Source organism: Necator americanus, chromosome X (genome assembly GCF_031761385.1).
Source record: "Necator americanus strain Aroian chromosome X, whole genome shotgun sequence".
Lineage (NCBI taxonomy): Eukaryota > Metazoa > Nematoda > Chromadorea > Rhabditida > Ancylostomatidae > Necator > Necator americanus.
This window is the reverse complement of record NC_087376.1, coordinates 2468518-2489738: the sequence shown is the minus strand read 5'-3', so window position 1 is coordinate 2489738 and position 21221 is coordinate 2468518. Positions and strand designations below refer to the sequence as shown.

The 21221-nt window shown below is 37.6% G+C and overlaps 2 protein-coding genes across 3 annotated transcripts; one reads left to right on the top strand and one right to left on the bottom strand.

Annotated features, from left to right (window-relative positions):
• Positions 1 to 226: 226 nt before the first annotated feature.
• Positions 227 to 10052, bottom strand: RB195_021297 (uncharacterized protein; the record flags this gene model as incomplete). 2 transcript variants are annotated; one of them, XM_064207957.1, is made up of 17 exons in its annotated part: positions 227 to 364; positions 795 to 893; positions 949 to 1107; positions 1324 to 1413; positions 1560 to 1659; positions 1733 to 1884; positions 1940 to 2055; positions 2522 to 2728; positions 2798 to 2908; positions 3141 to 3282; positions 3529 to 3649; positions 3829 to 3922; positions 3980 to 4064; positions 4642 to 4817; positions 6259 to 6412; positions 7239 to 7297; positions 10037 to 10052. In XM_064207957.1, the coding sequence occupies 17 exons, from the start codon at positions 10050 to 10052 to the stop codon at positions 227 to 229; spliced, it is 2019 nt and encodes a 672-aa protein (XP_064063837.1). The 2 variants fall into 2 exon arrangements, with proteins under 2 accessions (XP_064063837.1, XP_064063838.1); XM_064207956.1 differs by lacking the exons at positions 7239 to 7297; positions 10037 to 10052 and having other exon boundaries at positions 6259 to 6406.
• Positions 10053 to 18191: 8139 nt separating this feature from the next.
• RB195_021296 (uncharacterized protein) lies at positions 18192 to 20568 on the top strand (the record flags this gene model as incomplete). The annotated part of the gene is made up of 8 exons (XM_064207955.1): positions 18192 to 18308; positions 18967 to 19081; positions 19271 to 19362; positions 19428 to 19549; positions 19623 to 19826; positions 19882 to 20026; positions 20160 to 20354; positions 20419 to 20568. The coding sequence occupies 8 exons, from the start codon at positions 18192 to 18194 to the stop codon at positions 20566 to 20568; spliced, it is 1140 nt and encodes a 379-aa protein (XP_064063836.1).
• Positions 20569 to 21221: the final 653 nt, after the last annotated feature.

Below are 21221 nucleotides of genomic sequence, written 5' to 3'. Positions count from 1 at the left end.
CATTTGCACTCTACATAAATAGATAACAAAAAAGAACTACAAACAAATCAACAATCTACTTGAAGCTATGTTTAGAATGTACACTAAAAGCTAACTAGCACGAAGACCACCGTAGTAACAAACCGGAGCACAAATTTCTGAAAACCGGAACATTTCACCCACCATATATGACGGGAAATAGTGGAACTAGGTTAATATTACAACTGATTATTCTAATTGTGAATGTTTAGTATGAGCGGATCTTTGGCGGGATCCAATCGGTTTCGCTCTTGTCAAGAGTGGTATCAATGACAGGACGATAGTCGAGTTTCACTTTGCCGGTTTTTATGTCAGAGGTAATCATTGTGTGTTTGCGCCAGTGTTCCTGCAAAGAAATTGGTTACTACATTGATTTTGCAAAAAGAAAAATGAAAAAAAAGCAAAAGCAGTGCGATGGTTCGTAAAAAAAAATACTAACTCGCGTAGTTTTAGGCGTACATATCAGTCACGATCACAAACGGTACTTGATGCTATGTAGGGCAATCCGAATGGCAATTTCAAAAAAGTAGAGAAAAGGGATAATTTAGAGCACATTTTACAACGAAACATTTCCGCACCAATATGAAATTAAAGGATGAGACTGGAACTAGAAGATAGCAAATCGTCTGTGCAATTAGAAACCACGAGTGCTTTGCGTTCAATTCTATTTCGAGTAGAGAAATATGTGCAAGAAGTCAGCATGAACAAATGTTGTTGGATATGAGACTGGTGAAGTTCTTGAGTCTATCGATTATAACCATAAAATGAGAGAGTACCTCGATTGGCTTCTTCTTCTGGCCGTCGAGCGGTTTTCCATAGTCGTATTCGTCGATACGAGTGGGGAAATCATCACGAGCATGAGCACCACGTGATTCCTAAAATTCTACGTTGCCTACTGAAATATATCAACATTGTGAAAGAAAACCTTACCTTCCTAGCCTCGGCTGCAACAATGGTTTGAATGGCATTGATGAGAAGATTCTGGAGCTCAAGTGTCTCAACCAGATCGCTATTCCAAATCAAACTCTTGTCCGACACGTGCAAATTGTCGATATTCTTATAGATTTCTCCCACTTTTTTAACGCCCTCCTGGAAATAATAGGAGAAATTTGTGTTGCTCGGCAGAGCAGCATCTCCTAACATCATAACTTCTTCTGGTTGTTTCCGGACAGAAGCCACATGAAAATTTGAATGTTTTCACTCTGATAGGCTGCACATTAACAAACTTTCGAGCAACCACAATGGAGCAAAGCTGAACATTACCCCAACCTATGAGAAAATAAACAGACCAGTAGGTTTACTTGCCTGCAAGATATCTCCACGCCTGAACACAGCAGCGTGTTTTTGCATGGTCTTCTGCAATTGAAGTCGCACATCAGCAGTAGATGGACCATCCTGAAACATTCACATTTTATAATAAACCGGAATCATAAGAAGAAGATTATTAAAAATCTGGAATAAACATTAGGAACATACAATTCTAAGAATACTAAGGTCAAACATCTCCTCTATTCAAGGGAATTCATTTCACAAAAGCTCACCTTCCTATTCATTAGGGAATCGATATTATCAACAGATGACTCTCCAGCATCCTTTGGCAGATCCGGAACACCGACACCAGGCTTAGTATGTTCGAGAATGCTAAATTCCACAAGTGCATACAACATATAACGCAAATAGGAATACGACTGCAACATTGTCGCGCGGTGACTACCTCAAAGCAGCGGCTCTTCCGAAAATGACCAAGTCAAGCAATGAGTTCGCACCCAATCGATTTGCACCATGCACCGACTGTGCGGAGCATTCACCCGCCGCGTACAGTCCGGGAATAATCTGGTCACCTTTTTCCTTAGAATAACTGATGACCTAAACAAAAAAGAGAATAGCATCGATGAAAGAAGGTGCAACAGCAACACTCCACCTGTCCTTTGTAGTTGGTTGGGACACCACCCATGCAATAATGTACAGTAGGAATGACGGGAATTGGTTCCTTAGTAACATCAACATCAGCAAAAATCATGGCAGTTTCTGAGATACCTGCAAAGGCGAAAAGTAGTAAATGAGTAGAGATATGTATTGTTCATTAATTTTAGGTTTCTTTTTTTAGGTAGAAAAGCACTTTGTTAACAGAAATAGCTCCCTCATCACAAGAGTGACACGTACCGCAATAAATCCTCTACGTTACGCAAAAAAAACTGAGAAAATAGTTTATTCCCTACTCCCTTGCGAATGAACATGACTTTCCGATCAAATGGAAATGGAACTTAGATGAAATATACACTACAGTCGTGAAGAATGCCAATCGGCTTCCTTTTGGTCATGAAAATAGGGAAGAAATTGACTAATTGGATGATAGAGTCTCCCTAGCAAAAAGAGCTTAGCAATGTAACCTCAGATATTTATTTGGGATTAATATTTTCTTCATTTGATGTATCTTCATCGAGTGTTGTAGAACATTTCTGGTCAGCAAAAAACAAAACTAATCATAAACAACAAAACTGACCAGGTAATCTCTCATGGAGCTGTTTAGCAGGCAGATGATGAAGTTGTAAGAAAATGTGGTCTTTTTCTGGACCAACACCACGTCCCTCCATCACTTCCACGGTCATCGCACGAGATACGACATCACGGGAAGCCAAATCCTTAGCATTTGGCGCATATCGTTCCATGAACCGTTCTCCTTTGGAATTCACAAGATACCCGCCCTCTCCTGAAAAAAAGCCATTTTGTCATGTAATAAGAAATCCGTTAGAAAAGAGAATGATAGAAGACACAATACCTCGAGATCCTTCAGTGATCAAACATCCTGCACCATAAATACCGGTAGGATGGAACTGGACAAATTCCATGTCAGTGTTGCTGATACCTGCACGAGCAACCAAAGCTGTTCCTGAAACAAACAAAAAGATTAATAAGAGACGAGGCGGTGGTCTTGAATGGTAAACACAAATGATTTTAATTAACGGAGTTCGATAAACTAAGACGTTTTTCCATTAAGGATATTAGAGAGAAAAATTTAGAAGGAAGTACGCCATCAAGGAAGCGGTTTACCATCGTAAAGATTAACGTCACAACTTTTGAGGAAGGAAGAAAATTGTGTGAATCTCTCTTCTCGTACTAACCATCTCCAGTGCAAGTGTGCGCAGAAGTGCATGAGAAGTACGCTCGCCCGAATCCTCCTGTTGCTAACACTGTGTTCTTTGAACGGAATCGATGAATTGTTCCATCTTCCATACACAATGCAACAACACCAACGCATGCACCCTGCTAAGAAGCAACTAGAGCCATATTTACATTCGTAATGTTTTGTTAGCTGACGAGGGTTAAATAAACTATTTCATCCAATAAATTATGAGAGATTGGTATTTTAGCTTCGAGTTCTGGCTAATTGTTCTTCATTGAACAAGAACAATGACTCGTTCACTCGTTCGAATAATGGAAGAGTAATTTCAAGATTCAATACGGGACAGGATAGAACAGATAAGATTTCAAAATCATCTAGAAAAGAACCTTGTCCATGATGAGATCAAGGGCGAAATACTCCACAAAATAATTGCAGTTGTACTGCAACGAAGCTCCATAAAGGGTGTGAAGAAGTGAGTGTCCAGTACGATCCGCAACGGCGCAAGTTCTGTTTAAAATAAAAATAACGATGTCATGTAGAAATACTACCTTGATCTCTATAAAAACTTTAAAAAGACACTTGCTGAACTATTTTAAAAGTAAAGATGTTACAATACGAGCTTCCTCTACTTATTTCAATAACTAAAGACGAGAAATAACAACAACAAAATAAAGTCTTAAAAGCACCTATGAGCTTGTCCACCACGACCGAAATCGTTGGACTGTCCTCCGAAAGCACGCTGGTAAATCTTTCCATCGGCGGTACGGGAGAAAGGCATACCTGAAGAACGAATGAATTACGTGACCATATTCTTGAAATCCCGTTTGATATACCAACCGTAGTTCTCCAATTCAATTACGGCTCGGCAGGCTTCTCGACACATGTAGTGAATGGCATCTTGATCTCCAAGCCAGTCAGATCCCTTGAACAAAGAGAGGTAATTACTTAAAAATAAAGAAAAATACCACAACTCATCCAAAAACGTCGCTACACATTCTAAAACACGTTGAAATCCAGGTGGTTTTATATGGAAATGGAGTTCGAAATGTAACGTCATTATGAACTCGGACAAACTTCGCTCGAAAAATGAAAGAATTGCCCAAAGAACCAGTTTCTTGAGTGAAAGGTGCAACACAAATTGCACTTATATGCAGGAACTACAAAGGGAAAATTGAAAGTATGTGGGAAAGTTCCGATCTCTAAGGCCTTCTTTCAACATAAAGGTAACGAGGATTGTTCAATCATATTGAAACGTCGAGTTTTTCTACGCTCCTACAGCAAATGCTAGCTAGTCAGTAGTATTTGCCCTGTACTTTACAAAATACGCACGACGATCCTTCATAACTCGAAGGAGATTTTTCTTTAAATTAGCTTAACCCACTTCATACTTTTTCTCCACAAATCATGCTAGGCTTGAAGTCAAAGAAAAGTTGAAACGTAAGAGGCAACTGCTAGATCCCCATTTTAAAAGAAGTAACAGTAACGTATAAATCAAGCACCTTAACAGTGTCATAGAAATGCCAACGCCAGTCGTCCTTGTTCATACTTCCTATGGCTGCATTAATACCACCTTGTGCAGCAACAGTATGCGATCGGGTGGGGAAGATCTTCGTGATGACAGCCGTTTTTAGACCACCTTCCGACAATCCCATCGCAGCACGTAGGCCTGCGCCTCCTGTAGAAAAAAGAAATCGATGACGTGATCCCACGGCTCATGTATGAATATCGATTAAAATCAGGGATTTAGATAGATGTGCAAACGCAGAACGGACCAACAATCTTATCAAATATCGCCGCATCGGACTGCATGTACATAAAGCGCTGATTTAACAAAAACTCAGTGAAGCTGCAGCACTTGCAAAGTAGTGGAAGTTGTGGTATCTACAGGAATAAAATGTTCCTGCAAATTTATCAATCTAGCACGGGTATTCATGTATCTTGCAAACAGCTAAGAAACAACTGTCACGATGCCATCAATCTTGTTTCGACATCACTTGAGTCCATCTCAAGAAGACAATCGTTGAGTGAAGCAGCTACCTAATGATTTCTGTCATCTTTGAAACCAAAAAGTTATGAAAAAGTTATAAATTAGTACTTTTCAAAGTCAAAACAGAAAGTTGCAATAAACTAAGTTGGGGTTTGTATACACATCATAGTACAATAAAGATTCTGGACATGTAAACAATCGAACTACACACACCGATTACTTGTCATTAGGCTTCTTACAACACTAAATACGCTATTTTTACTATAAGAGAAATTCAGCAACTGACTCTACAGTATTAAGATTTTTTTTAAGTGGCTGCACTCGAATTTATGAAGTTGCTTACAACTCGGTCCAGAAAGTCCACAAATATGACTCTAAATTCTCAATTGAATGTTGTAGAGGTTTTACCAGTTAACTCTTCGAGTTACTTTAGCTAAAACAGCGATGTCACAGCTCTAATGGTTATAAGAAACATTTGTCACCGAAATTGCTCCCAGGAATAACATTTTAATTCGGCTGTCGTGTTGTTATAGTTTAAAAAATATGAATTTTGCCAATTCGCCAAACAACAATGACTTTGACTTCTTCTCACTTGTAGCAACAAAGGCGGGAGTGTAATCAAATATTCGAACTATTCGAGTACTAATGCTGCAAAATATTAGGTACAGTTTTTGTATCAAAATCATCTCTTCAAGGTGATTCAACTGTTTGCAAGCTTCCTTTACTTTCTTTTCCACAATGACGACAGAATTCGCAGCTGACAGACGATCAAAATAAGTGTTCACAAGTCGAATCTCAAGGAAACAATTGTTGGTCAGGAGGATGCATGGCAGAAGTCCCTTTAACTACTCATAATTGACCGGGTGCGCATTTTTCAGCACGTGTTAATACACATAATTTCCCCTTTGAAGAGAGGAACGTAATACAAAACATTCTTAAACGCATGACTATCTCAACATTTGAAAAAAAAAGCAACATTGCTTCGTAATGTATAATAATCCATCGGCACATCATCACGTTCACTCGATCGATATGGGGACGGCCATCGTAGTAATTAATAAAAGCAGGTGTAAAGAGCTCTGATTTATTATTTTACAATGTCAAGGATTGTTGAAATAGATGGAATCACCTGCACCAACGACGACAGCATCGTAAGCGTGATCGACAACTTTATAGTTGGCGATATTTCCATGTTTAGCGTCGGTTGTGGAGGCAGCGAGCGCATAAGTACGACGTGACAGCAGGCTTCCGACACTGCGCCTTGCCACCGATAACATTCTTACCTGTAAACACAAAGTTCGTTCAGTGGGATTTTCAACTGATTCTGGATGCGCAATATGGAATAGACACCACAAGAAAAATGACAACGAATACCATCCGCATGTATAAAGATACAAAGCGATCATATGTTGAATAGTTAACACAACTAAAGCCTATCGAAGCCGGCAAGAAAAGAGCTGAGGCCCAGGTCGATCGATTTTGAGGGAAGTCACGTCCGCAATCCAACTGAGGAAAACGGCTGCAACTCCTCCGAATCCACATTAGAATAACACAAATACAAAATCATCAACTAGAAAACGTAATGATGACAGCCGTAGAACAAATCTCACACGAACTGTCCGAACTCCCGCACACTGAACACTGCGGGCACCGAGCGAGGGCTGAGAATGCGCACATCACACGAAGTATACGTCATTTCGTTCCTGGCGCATTACTTGCAACTACAGTAGTGGAGGATTGCGAATTTCTGTGGTTTTCTTCGGAACTAGCTTGCTAATTCAGAAAGAGGTTTACTTGAAAGATGCGATTTGATGGATTTTTGAATAGAGAAAAAGTAGACATATATTCTGAACTTGATCTCGTTAATTAGTCAGTGAAGATGCATGTTACTTTATGGAGGAAATACCGCAGTTTATAACGTCGGATCCATCCGTCCAAACGTTCTGGAATATAGTTTGGGTGTATATGCGAATAAGAGGTTAGGATCTATTTGAAAATTTGACCAAGTACATAATTGCTAGCCACGGAGAAGGGATTTTAAAAGTAGCAAATATCCGGTCCAAGAAGCTCGCTATTTTAGTTAAATATTCAATTTTGAGACAAAAATACCTTCTTCTGTGGAGATTTGTGAAGCACCGCTGCGAACGCAAGCCCGGAACTGTTTAAGACTGAAGGAATGGCAGCTATGTGTAGCCGATCTCTCGCACTCTGGGTTCACGCCGCACTGGATGAATAGGCCGATCGATTTTCCCGAAGTACATATGACCTTTTTACAAGGAGAAGCGTCCGAACTTTACACTAAGAGAAAGATTCAGGAAATAATTCCCTGTGTAGAATATATGGTAAAAATGTCAGTTTTTTCAGCAAAAAAAAAAATGCATACGTCTCTAAATATTCTCGTTTCCTTCTACGATTAATTGATTTTCCTTCTAGTTCGCTTTTATCTGTTCATTCCATTAGCATTTCTCAAGCAATCCCTATGTTCCGTTCACCTATTTCTCCTCCTGGATATCGGTTCGGTTAACTTTGATTGTGAAGTAATAAAAGGATGAAAATCTCGTCGTCAGCAAATCCTTACGACATAGTGAGAGTTTTACACGTTCGATTGATATAGAATAGAAGAAAGAAGAGTTCTGTTAGGCAGAGACAGAGCGTGGGCAGCGGCATATGCGTCGCGGTCGCTTGGTTGAACACACTTCGCGTCGACTATATTTAAGGTGGAAGGGCAATAACAGTCGCCAAACCGTAACTCGAAAGGGATGCGCCACAAAAAAAAAGCGGAATTTTCAATAAGTGTAAGAGGTTTTGAGAAAACGTTTATAGAAGCAAATGACTCAAAATAGATTTGTTACAAAATATAAGTAGTCCATAAAATCCTTCAGAATTTCGGTCTACTCATACATAGAGAGGGCACCACTACCACCTACTTCTCTTTTGAACTGCTACTGCGATAGAGATCCAGAAACTAAGGCGGCTACTATGTTGAGTTGTTACAGTTGAGTACTTTACGGGAAGAAATGGAAATGAATCCACAAAATAAAGTTGTTATTTGTTTGTTTTCTATGTTTGTTTGTTTGTATTTGTCTTCTATGTTTCTGAGATTTGGATTGCTTAGAAAGTCAATTAAAACTCGTTCAAGACCTCTACTGCGATCATCCTTGTCAAACTCAATAAAATGAGGATCTTCCCTAAAAAAAATCCTAATCACTACAGTGAAACACTGGTAGTAGAAAGTTTGCCATTTAGTGGTAATTAGTGAGTGTCAGTGATTAATTAATTAGGTAATTAGTGAGTAATGATTTATTATAATGTTATGTTAATTAAACCGTAGCAATATTATGTATTATACACGTGGATGCAGTTTACAGTTTTCTTTTCATTTGATTTACATGAATTCGAGGTTTTAGAAAAGAATAGAACTAACTAAATAAGTGAAACTCTGAGTCCATAACATTACGAATAAAGCCGGTCCGAATGAAAGCGTTAAATATTACCGAAAAAAGTGAACTGGTCCTATCACGACAAATAAATAGCAAGAAACTCACAGAGATTTGCTTCCCTCACACTCCAACTCCAATCTTACCGGATGAAAAAAAAAGAAAAAACATTCGTCACCGTTTTACTGCCCGTTGCATGGCGTTCGAACTGAAAATCGATATTGAGCGTCACAAGTCTTCAAACAATTTTCCCATCCGTCTTGCCGTTTTTACTTGCACAGGGGGAAAAAAGGGGTCTAGCAGTGCTGTGCAGACGTGTACAGAAAAGAAAACAACATACGAGCGAATAGAAAATTTGTTAACGATAACTGTAGCGTACGAGAAGTGCATTGAAATAAGTGAGAAAATCAACACCGGGAGAACTTCGGGAACAATTGAATGAAATAAAGTTTTGACATATACAAAATGTGGTGATGATTGTTCGCAACACCGCCACGCATCCGTTGAAACTCGTCCCATCGCTAACTAACTCGTCCTATCAGTTTCCGTGCCCCAATCGAAAGCACACCGCGGTCATTTAGACAACTTAAATACAGGACCTCGCGCAATCATGTTGAAAATATGGGTGCATCTACACAGTCGGGATAAGCTTTGCGGTGATTTGTCCTTAGATTTAAGGTGGATAAATCGTGGATAAGGTTTACGGCGTTGATCAATCCCTGGGATGAGGATATGCTTGCACGTTCCACTTTAACTCGGAAATTTTTGAAGTTTACGCGCCTGTTAGCCTATACGATGACTTGCGGAGACTATCCGATGTGTCAGGTCAGTGTTTTCATCCTCCCGAACTAGTATGGTACCAACTTATCGACAGCGGAGAGATAAAGCTTGGAGAGCGGTTCCGAACCAACGATCGATCGTGTAGCCATAGCAGAACCTCCTACCGACTGCGCTACATCCGCTCTTTTCTATTGTCAAATATGGATGAAAAATAAAGTGAAGTGAGACGTAAAGTGCACGAAATCATTGAAAAAAAGACAAGTAATGAAAAACAAATCAATAAAAAGCTACGTATTCAATATGCTAAGATTCAAGGAAGTCGAACATGGACTACACTCAAAGTGCACGATATTGATTTGTCCCCTTCAGGGTAAGCATACGGGTTCGACTTGAAATCAGAATCGTTCCTGATTCATAGAAGTGTGTCCACCCCATAGAATCAATTATGGGCGCCAGACGATATATCAAGTCAATGTTTTTATCTTTCTAGAGAAGTTTAGTAGAGTAAGCAGAAATGAAGACCTCGGGGAATTTTGAGACGGTTTCGGACCATCAACCGTCCTAAAATTGTTTGTCGGCGAGACGCATAGCCGGGTAAAAAAACCCCTAAACCCCAGTGCAGCTGTGTGGACGCTGCGCTCGAAGCGGCGCGGCGAAGCCGGCGGTTGCGCGTTCGAGACGGGACCTCACCGCGACCCGTGCTCATATCTGCAGTCTTATTACAGCAGAAGAAGGTCCCGCCTCGATCGCAGCCACTAGCTATGCTGAACCACTTCCAAATGCGTATATGGGCCGGGCCTTAGGGGGGTTTTGACCGAACTACACTACTGTTCGAAAACAAACATGAGAGGTTTGTGAAGGAAGGAAATCCTGCAAATATTTCTGTCGTGCAATAAAAATTCTAACTATTATTTTCAGGAAGGTTTTCAGGAAGTGAGAAGTTCATCCGTGAGACATATGAACATTTTACATGTATCCATGCAATTTAAAATGAAGATAATGTATATGTAAAATATGACACACTACTCGAAGCGAAAAATTTCTGGGACCTACCTACTATGAACATTCGGCCACTTCTATTCAACAACCGGTTTTTTTAACCTTTTACCCTACCAAAAATAGTAATTTTTGCGCATTTCACTTGACGAAAGTCTGATTTTTGTACATATCCACGTAGTTTGAAGATTTCGTGGTAGTTCCTTTGGTTGAGAATCTTCAAACGAGCAAGATTGGATGTTTTTGGATATTTTGAATATGATATGGATATTTTTAGTCAGAAAAGAAGAATCTACTCTAAAAAATAATATTACTTAAACTGGTACGTCATAGTTCATATGTTAATGGATTTTTCTGATTTCCAGCAGTAATGGAGTTCTCGTGAAGTATAATTTTACAAGCGTGAATGCAAAATACTTGTAGTCCAGGAAAAGCTAGCAGTGGAGTGCTTTTGAAATTTTCCTGGATGGTTATATATCAATATAGGTAGATTTCTCTGTTTTACCCTTTTTGTATCCATAGAAATAATTTTTCTTCTTGAATAATTCAAAATGCTTTCCAATTTAAATCCTTACTTTAACAGAACTTCTCACATCCACAGCATATCTAGAGATTCCTAGAAAAGGAATAATATCCGAATTTTGGTCCTATTAATCCCTTTTTTTTTGTAAATTCTTCAGCAGATACATATCTGAACATTTGCTGAGACGTCTGGAACAACGATCCTCGTGTGTGCAATATGATAATCCCTTATTACAACGAAAAATGTCGAATAGACGAGAAACCGATAGGAATCATGAGTCACTCAAGCATATAGCAATTATTCGAAACGACATTCGAATGAATTTATCAACTATCGCAAATATTTATGTTAACATATTATTCGATATAACATCAAAAGATGTGAATCAATCGTTCCACTCGAGAAAATTTCAAATGAAGTTTTCTCTTAGAACAGCGTTTTCACTGTTCAAACGGACATAAGATGGATGAATGGGTTTGATGGATTGATGTTCCGATAGAATAACCATCTGCGAATTTCCAATCGATCAAACAATTAAAGGATAAATTCCTTCAAATGTTTTGTGAACAGAACGTTGAAGCAAATTTAATCGAGAAACTTGAATGTGAAATTTGAACAGCACGTTTGGTAGTAATATTTTAATTTTGAAGAATATAAATGAACAAAAATTAATCTGTAGAACTTCTTTCAAGAAATATATTCGAGAGACATAGCGGAATAATGTGCATCGTACGCAAAAATCCAAATAAAATCAAAAAAGGTAACAAGAGTGTCAAGGAAAACTAAAAAGATAATCAGGAGGCAAAATAAGTGAGCGAGGAGAACGATTGAAAAAATTAATTTTGCAATGGATCGACTGAGAACTGCACAAAATATCCTTTTTAATTCTTAATGGGGATTTTAATTCCGAAGGATAAAGATGTTCTTATCAATGTAAAAACAATGCCTATAGGAAAATAAACGAGGCGGATGGCGCTACGCTCCCGGAAAATATGAGGGAAAATAACCGAAACTGTTCACTAACAAAATTTAAGAGCAATTAGAGCACAAAAAACAGGTTTCTTCAACCAAGCAAAGAAAACTGCCCAGATATTGTACAATAATGTAAATTTTTGAAGTGAGTAGCGTGAAATTCGTATGAAAATTTGTATCCCCAGTCGACGGAGTTTTCAAGAACTGAATTCCTCACTTTTAACTAGCGACAGCACGTCGTCTTTGCTTTTAAATATGATAAAAGAAAAAAAAAGCTCAGTTATGTATACAGAACCTCTCATATTGTTCTTGAACAATATTTATTTATATTTAAATTTTTATTTTTATTTATTTATTCTTGAATAATTTTTTGATCCCGTGATAACGATTTTGCTAAGAAACATTAGCTACGTCTAGCAGTACAAGAAAGCGTTCGTAGGAAAATTCACTTCATTAAAAAAACCTCCTGAGGCGTCTTGTTGAAAAATAAATAGAAAATAACAAAAATAATAGAATAAATGAAATAAAATAAATAAAAATAACTAGGGAAATCTTAGCTTAAGTCATTAATAAGCTCTTTTTTTTTGTTTTTTAATACATTTTTTGCGAAAATTATTTTTGGTGATATTAACGGTTCGAGCTTTTTTCTGACTCTCTCAATATTTTACGTGGATTTTGCACCAATATTGACTTCAAATATTATCATCGAAGTCTGAAAGAGGACCTCCTTGGTTCGCCTTTCAAGGTCACATTTTCAGGATGAAATTTGACAAACCAATTTCTTACAGGCCAATCGGTTATCACTCCTTCACGGTGTACATTTTTTGAGCAGTGGCCGCAGCACTATTACCTTCTTTAAATTCCCAAATCCTTACATGGGGTAGGTGTACATATTTTTGAATTGTCCATTTTCAAAAATCGTAAAAAAAATTAAAAGTAACGTGGATAACATAAGACTACTGTCTAAAGACGAATCAAAGTTCTCCATGTCCATCGAGAACAAAAATCTCTCGTATGGGAACACATTCTATGCGTAAACAGTAACAATAAGTAACATGTACGTGGGCGGAAGTTATTTATCAATCAATCTTATAGCATGATAATGTTCCCTGACGTTTCGGGACCCAATCCCAATTATAAAACCTCTTAAAATTTGGATTTTAACTTACGGAGGTGTTAAATAACTGGAGATCATTTTGTAAGCCCCTCGTGTTCTACTTAAGAGAAACTCATTTTAAGCAGTCAAAGACTTTATAACAAACACCTAATAACTTAAATTTTTACAAATTTAAAATTATTATTATTGCTATTATTATATTTATGCTTATTGTGTTTACGATACACTGGGCATTCACACATCCGAATCTATTAAAGAATCCTATGTATTAAATGAATATATCTTGCTGGAACCGCCCTAATCCGACAATGTCTGATATGTGTAGATACCTAACGAGGTTCTATTCAGAACGATAAACATCGTCGAAATGAAAAGAATTATTTAATTTTTCATTTTTTATTTCATCTACATATCTGTTTCTCCTCATTTTGTCCTATTTCCCTCCTCGAATAATCCCGAAATTGATGGAGGTGATCTGATCTGCAGAGCATGAAGATAAAAAATTGTCCATCAATATGTGAGCCTTCTATATTCTACCAATTTGAATGTTGTGCTTAGGTCCCATATAACCTATTTTTTAGGATTTTTTCAGGAACTGTGCTACATCTTCTCCTTGTGAGTGCGTTGAAATCGGGAGCTTTTCTAAAAGTGTAAAGAGAGTGTGAATTAGTGTACATGATGAAAATGTGGTTTTCTCATAAATCTGGATGAAATCCTCCAAAGTTATGGTGGGATCGAGTTCACTGAGAACTCCCCAGTCAAAACTACACAAATGTCAAACAGGATTATCAACATTACCTTGCGCATAACATATTATCTCTGGATTTGTTGTCTCCATATTGTGTCAATGTAGGATAGAAAAAAAAAACAAGTTTTTTTTTTGCTAAATATATAGGATATCTCTTGCTTACCACGGAGTGAAAGTACAATTTTTCGTAGCCTTCTGTATTCGATGCTCAACCCGTGTAGTTTAGAAAAATGTAGTCTTGGAAATAAAATACTTCTTTTTTTACTAAAAGGAATTGAGCTCTGTTTTATCAGTTTTAGCAGCAATTTATTCCTGAACGCTTGTCTAATTCCATGAAATATCTCCATTTATAAAATCCTGTTTATCCTATGTCGTTTTCATGAGATCTTGGTGACGGTAGTTATTCATTTGACATCCTGAATGCATTAGAAATGTGAGGAAGTCGTTTGATAATATTTACTCGAAAACATAGCTTATGTAGCTCTACCATCACTTTTTTTCTGGACACGAGCAACTTACCTGTAGTTTCTTCTTCTCTGTTCTTTTAAATTAATGGCGATTATTGCCGCGAGGCATTTGATTAAAGGTTGAATTACTTAGCAACGGTTACTTCTTCTGACTCCTCATTCTCATGTTAGTAATTTAACCATTTTTCTTAGCACTGGATGGATTGTGGGCGAAAAATCATCTTTTTTTCTTCTTAATCCACAAAGGATTTAATATTTACATAACCTGATTCGGTCCACCCAACCACAAATGCATTTTAGACCGACGATAAAAAAATAATAGTGGTTAATCACAACAAGTGAGTTCTCTTTATTAAGGCCCCTGAAACGATAGTGAATAAAACTAATCAAATAAAAATCTTACTGGATAACAATCGAGTGCTGTCAATATTTCGTCTGTACCTCTTTGTCTGCCCCATTTTATTTTATTTCCATACTTTTTATTTCTTTTATTTCACACCTTGCATTTGAGCTATTAAAATAATTTCAGTTTTTTTAAAATTATCATTAGAGGAAACGAGATATGCAAGTTTCAAAACAATTTGGGATACCTTAAAGATTGCTTAGAACAGATTTAGGATGACCACTATTATTTCTTATTCCAGTATTCAAAAAAATTGTAGCGCCAGCTTTCCCTTCTCCGGATGTGTAACCATGTTGTTATCTCATATACATTGCCTTGAAATATTAGAACCTCCAGAAATGGAATGGAATTTTCCTCAACATTTGGAGTTGAAGTCCACTATCTCTCTTTTTTCCTGAGATATATGTCTTTTCTCACAAATCAGATCGTTGGGCAGTTTGTTTAATATGTGTCTTAGGATTGCTTCAGTGACGACAATTTTCTGGGATCAGTTCCCCTCATTCTTGCATAAATCACTTTTTTTCCAACAAAAAAAAAGCAATTGTCTGAAAGGGGCGTGGGAGTCCCCGAACAATTAAACATTAATAAACTACAATTTGCAATTATTGCAAATATTTTCTTTTTACTTTGACCAATTGTAAGGGAATTATATAGGAAAATCATATGCCAAAGTCTATCTTCAGATATGCGGAAAAAGAGGGTTTATGTGAAAAATCCTGGGGAATTTCGTCAAAGTAGAAAGGGCAGCTTCTGTTTGAAGATTCTTCCTTGAATCGTGTGTGTACAGAGTAAGTATGTACGTGTTGGTCTCGGCTTTATGTGACGGAAAGAGTGGCGCGTAGTCAAACAGAGATGCTCGATCGGTTCCCATGTGGTATCGTTTTGAAGAGATGCCTGATAGGATTTATTGTTCCTGGAACGATAGACTATTGAGTTAATTGAAGATTTGCCAAGTGCAAGCGAAGATTTTTTTCCCTCAGACCAATACGCACCGAAATACTTTCAAGAGATCAAAGATTATCCAGAATCGAATTCTCCACCGCTTGAAAAACTCTTAATGATGGTCGCTAACTTTATTGAATGCGGTTTACTTCGACGGAGAACGTTATCTTCATAAATAATTAGTGTTTTCGAACAAATTTCATTATTTCCTCTTCTTCTTCCTTTTGTTATTGTTATTATTATTACTATTATTATTATTAATTTATTTCGTCGGCAGAATAATCTAACAAGAAAAAGAAAGAATAATCATATGAGAAAAAATAATGGCAATAATAAGATCTCAAAAATTTTCAAAAACTAAAAACTAAACTAGATTACAAATAACTATTATTACTCTTATTATTTATTACTTATTATCATTTGTATTGTTTAACTGTTATTATTTAATCGCATAAAAATTGTTTAGTGTTTATAAAATAGAGCAGTTCAACTTATACAGATATTATTTTTGAGTTCATGCTCAAAATGTTCGATGTGCTCAACTATTCTCATTAAAAAAAATATTGGCTAATTGCATAGACAACCTGGAATGTGATAGCACTTAAATACAAAAAAAAAACCCGCTGTACTACGCAAATTTGCACTTTTGTGACTCTTTGCGGAGTTGTAAACTGGAAGATATTTAATTGTTGTAAACTGTCACTGCTAATACGTATATCGTACTTCTTTTAAGTTAACGATCCCGAATTAAACCTCCATTTGCAATTTTCGTCATGTTAGATTGTTTCGCCTGGTCCTGAAAACGAAAAGAAAACACAAGAATATTTAACACTTGATTATATCAATGAATCCTAAAAAAAATGCGATATACCTATAAGCAGTAATTACTACAGCGATACTATTGCGGCCTCCCAAGAAAAAAAAAGTAGCAACCCAAGAGACACTCTCGGTAAACGGGATAATGATCCCGAATTAAACCTCCATTTGCAATTTTCGTCATGGTAGATTGCTTCGTCTGTTCCTGAAAAGACTGATTCTGGAAAAGAGCAAAGAACTCACAGTGATTGTTTCATGTTTTGTGAAGTGATTCTACTGAATCGCTCCAGGAATAACAAACAATAACAATACCAGCAGAAACTAGGATGCGTATATAAAAAATTTGAGCTGTCAATGGCAAAAATGACAATGCAATTACTCTGCATTAATTGGACACATCCTAAAGAAAATCAACAAAAAAATTAAACGTCAGGACTTCGGGACAATTACTGAAAGCAAGGATCTCACAGCACTAATTTGAAAAGAACGCTTTTTTTCATGCAAAATCTTGGCAGGATAAAAGGGTGAGTGACAATTAACTCTAAATAACTCTACAATTATAATTAATAATTACATATAAGCACATATGTAATATTATTAACTTTATGTAGTACCGACATAACAGGTTTCTTCTGAATTTCCGGTCTGCAAATGTGATTTTTATTCACAGGGACAAGAATTATGTATGTAGGTGTGTGAGAAAATAACTAATAATTAAAGCCAAGATTTTCCAGTTCCTTCAGGAAAAAAAACGTCCAGACTATTATGTACTATTATGTATACGTTTTTCGATAGAGATTTTCATATTTTAATTCGCAATGTTCGAGTCTAAAGCGAAGAAAAACAAAAAAAAACATAGAGTGAACGTCTCGGACGAGACACTAAAACTCAAAACCCTCAATTTTCAATAAAAGCTTGATGAAATATTTAAAAAGTGTTTTTCAAACAATACTACAAGTAACTACAGTGATAGTTCTAAATAAGTCTAAAAAATCCACTTATTTTCACATCCGTACAATTTGGTCAGCTGCACAAATAACGGGCACTCCATAGTTAATTCAATAAATGGTCACATCCAGACTGCTTCACTGTGTTTTCCATTCATGCTGAATAGAAAATATGCTAGTAAAGTGAATCCACGAAACGATAAAGAGTCTCCAGAGATTTTATCCTACATATCTGGGAAATCGTTGTTGCTTACAAAGAGATCAGGATTTCAAATGAAAGATCCATGTGTAAAATGTAGAAAACCAAATAAAATGTGAGTCAAATCAATGAAAAACTGAGAACGTCTCAGAGAAATACCGGGATATCCGGATCATATCTGGAAATAACAGCTCAGTAATCCAGCAATCCCTCCTTAAAATCCTGCTTTCCCACAAATTATAGATTAGATTTAAGGTACTATTAAATTATTTTGGAACTTATAACTTTCTGGATTTTCTTCTCTTCGGGTAGAAATGATAGGCCCGTTTGGAATGTTTCAGAAACACTTAGACATATCACTTACGATTATTCAACTAGTTCTTCCGGATTTTCTTCGATATTCAAGAACTGAACACTGGGTGGATTTTTCATAGGATTACAACGAACATGCCAGAGCACGTAGTTAAAGCAGAAAAAAAAAAACACCCCTAACTCTTGCGTTTTATCGCATGCTATCCATCATCGTTTTTTGATGGCGAAAAAATCCATCACGTCAATCCTGGCGGTGTCCCGTTGCGGATCACGTTCATATTCGTTGATCTTTACTCTTGACCTCAGCCGGGTGGTGGGTGTGGTGTACAGCGTGGAATGAGCGCGTTTGAACTCGCGCCGCTTTGCAGCTGTCGAATCAGGAACTTGCGTGGGGGCGTGGCTTATGTTGCGGGAGCAATACGCTGCCGACGGACTTCATTGTGCAAGTATCGGCGACTCAACGATGGCGGTACCTCCGGAGATCATCAAGAAAATCGAAGATGGCTACGCAAAATTGCAGGTTAGTGAGGCGATCGGCCTCGTTTCTCTGACCTTTGATGTTTTTTACTGATGGTGACGTTATTTATTTGCTTACACAGTTTGTATGTTCTGTCAACGAACGAATGTAAACAATGAATAGTTTTATAGGTACTCCGACTTTCAAATGATAATAATAACTCATTCAAAACAACATAAGAATAAACATCACCATATAATCCTGACTATTGCGATTAACTACGTTGAGTTCCTCATCCAGCGCTTTTTTAAGTCTTAAGTTAAATAAGAAGCAAATTAAACATGAAACATGTAATGAACCCAGGATTTTTTCAATCCCATCCTAACTCTTGAGCATTCTTATCGTTTTCGTCACTTTTTTTTCTCACCTTAGCAGTTCACGCTGCCATTTCGGAGTCGCCCCGCAGTGATCGATAGCCTGGAACACTTGTGAACCCCCAGTTTTGCCAGCGAGTCCATCTTTCGCCGTAATAATATCACACATTGCACTAATTGTTGACAGTTCTTGTTTACACATGGTTGGAGTACATTAATTGACGTTTTCATGTACTGTGCTCTCTAGTTCTCATGTTTTTCCCCACTAGTTTTTTAAGAGAAATGTTTTTTTGGTTTGTTTATCCTCTATTTTCTATAATAATTGAATTTCTTCGTTTGCATTGTAGGGTGCTGCTGATTGCCACTCTCTGCTGAAGAAGTACCTCACCAAGCAGGTCGTGGATCAACTCAAGGACAAGAAGACGAAACTAGGAGCTACACTCTTGGACGTCATCCAATCCGGTGTGATACTGTTTTTTAACGTATTTATGCTGGTTATTTCAAGCGTAATTTTTATCAAATGTAAAAGAAAAAAGTGTCTTGTTCTTACATGGTTATATTTCTTCTCTTGACACAAGGAGGTGATTTCTGGAGCATTCATTCATACATTCTCCTTATTTCTCGAATGTCTTGAGCTGTACTTTTTTGCAGGAGTAGCCAATCTTGACTCAGGCGTAGGAGTCTACGCTCCTGATGCTGAGGCTTATACTCTTTTCAAGCCTCTCTTCGACCCTATCATTCAGGTGCGTGCTGTTTAGCTTGTTTGGTGTCCCTATGATTCTAATTACATTATTGTTGATAATCCTAGGACTACCACAACGGATTCTCGCCTAGCCAGAAGCAGCCGGCCACTGATCTCGGAGAGGGAAAGACGGCCCAGCTTGTTGACCTAGACCCCGAGGGCAAATACATCAACTCAACTCGTGTCAGGTTTGTAAATTCACTTTTTGTAATACTTGAAATTCTCCATTCCGGGATTGGTTCCGATAGCATTCGTTTGAAGATGCGGTCGATCCCTTGCTGGCTATCCATTCAACCCTTGCCTTACTGAGGCCAACTACCTCGAGATGGAATCCAAAGTGAAGAAGATCTTCGAAAATATCAAGGATCCCGAACTCCAAGGAACTTACTATCCACTTGATGGTATGACCAAGGATGTGCAAAATCAACTCATCAAGGATCATTTCCTGTTCAAAGAAGGAGACAGGCAAGGATTTCTCAGATAGAGGTTGTTTCTGTCCTAATTGTTTGTTGTTTTACAGGTTCCTCCAGGCTGCAAACGCCTGCAGATACTGGCCTAAGGGACGTGGTATCTTCCACAACAAGAACAAGACATTCCTGGTTTGGGCCAACGAGGAGGATCATCTCCGCATTATTTCCATGCAAAATGGCGGTAACGTAGGACAGGTAAGGGATAGGTTGTTCTGGAATGTTTGTTTTTCTTACTTCGATCTCAAATCTTTGTTTATCTTTCACATCTTTTGTGTTTATTAACTACTACTCATGTTCCAGAATTCTATTTGACTTAATGCCATTATAGGTTCTGGAGCGTTTGATCAAGGGAGTGAAGACGATCGAAGCCCAGGCTCCATTCTCTCGCGATGACCGCCTCGGATGGCTCACCTTCTGCCCATCCAATCTAGGAACCACTGTTCGTGCGTCGGTGCACATTCGCCTGCCGAAGATCTCAGCCAAGCCGGACTTCAAGAAGATCTGCGATGGCCTCAAGCTTCAGGTACAAGAAAATACCATTTCATACGCCTTATGAGACGTTTATTTATCCGCACTTAATCTTGCAGATCCGTGGTATCCATGGTGAGCACTCAGATTCTGAGGGAGGTGTGTATGATATCTCGAACAAGGCACGCCTTGGCCTCACTGAATTTGAAGCTGTGAAGCAGATGTATGATGGTGTGAAACACCTCATTGAACTTGAGAAGAAAGCCTAAGTATATTCATGATGTTCTCTTAAAAGATGACGGTTTTGTATGTCCCCGTGAGTCGATGTCATTTTGTACTTAGGTTTATTGTATTAGATACATGTTATTAGCCGTAATAATGAAGATGTTAGTGTTTAATAAATTATTATAACTTTTGTTAAGTTCCACACATCCACGTGAACATTTTATCAATTCTCTTCGTAGTTCTGTTGAGTGAAATTTGAATTTTTGTTTTTATAGGAGCATTCAACATTGAAATCATTAGACTTTGGGTTTAACAACGACTATTCTCTTTAAGAAATCTAATTCATCATACTTATCCACCGTTCTAGTTTTGCGTGGATGAGTTTGGATTAAACTGTCTAGGAAATAGGAAGATCCATGTCCTTAGTCCGAGGAGAGAAAGGTGCTTGGTGGTTTAAAATTTGAATACATTTTTTTAAACGAAGACTAGGGCCAGTGACAACGAATGAACTTATAAGATTACGTTAAAGTCGGAAACTTGGATTAGCAGTTAATTGTATTCCTGAACACTTAGGAGAGATTTTCTTCGTTCTTAATTCGGCCTTTTTTTCCCAATCCTATTGATTAAAGCTTAGTTTATTTGCGTGAGCGTTCTCTTGTGTATTTAATATCTTCATTCATAGCAGAGTGTAGCTAGG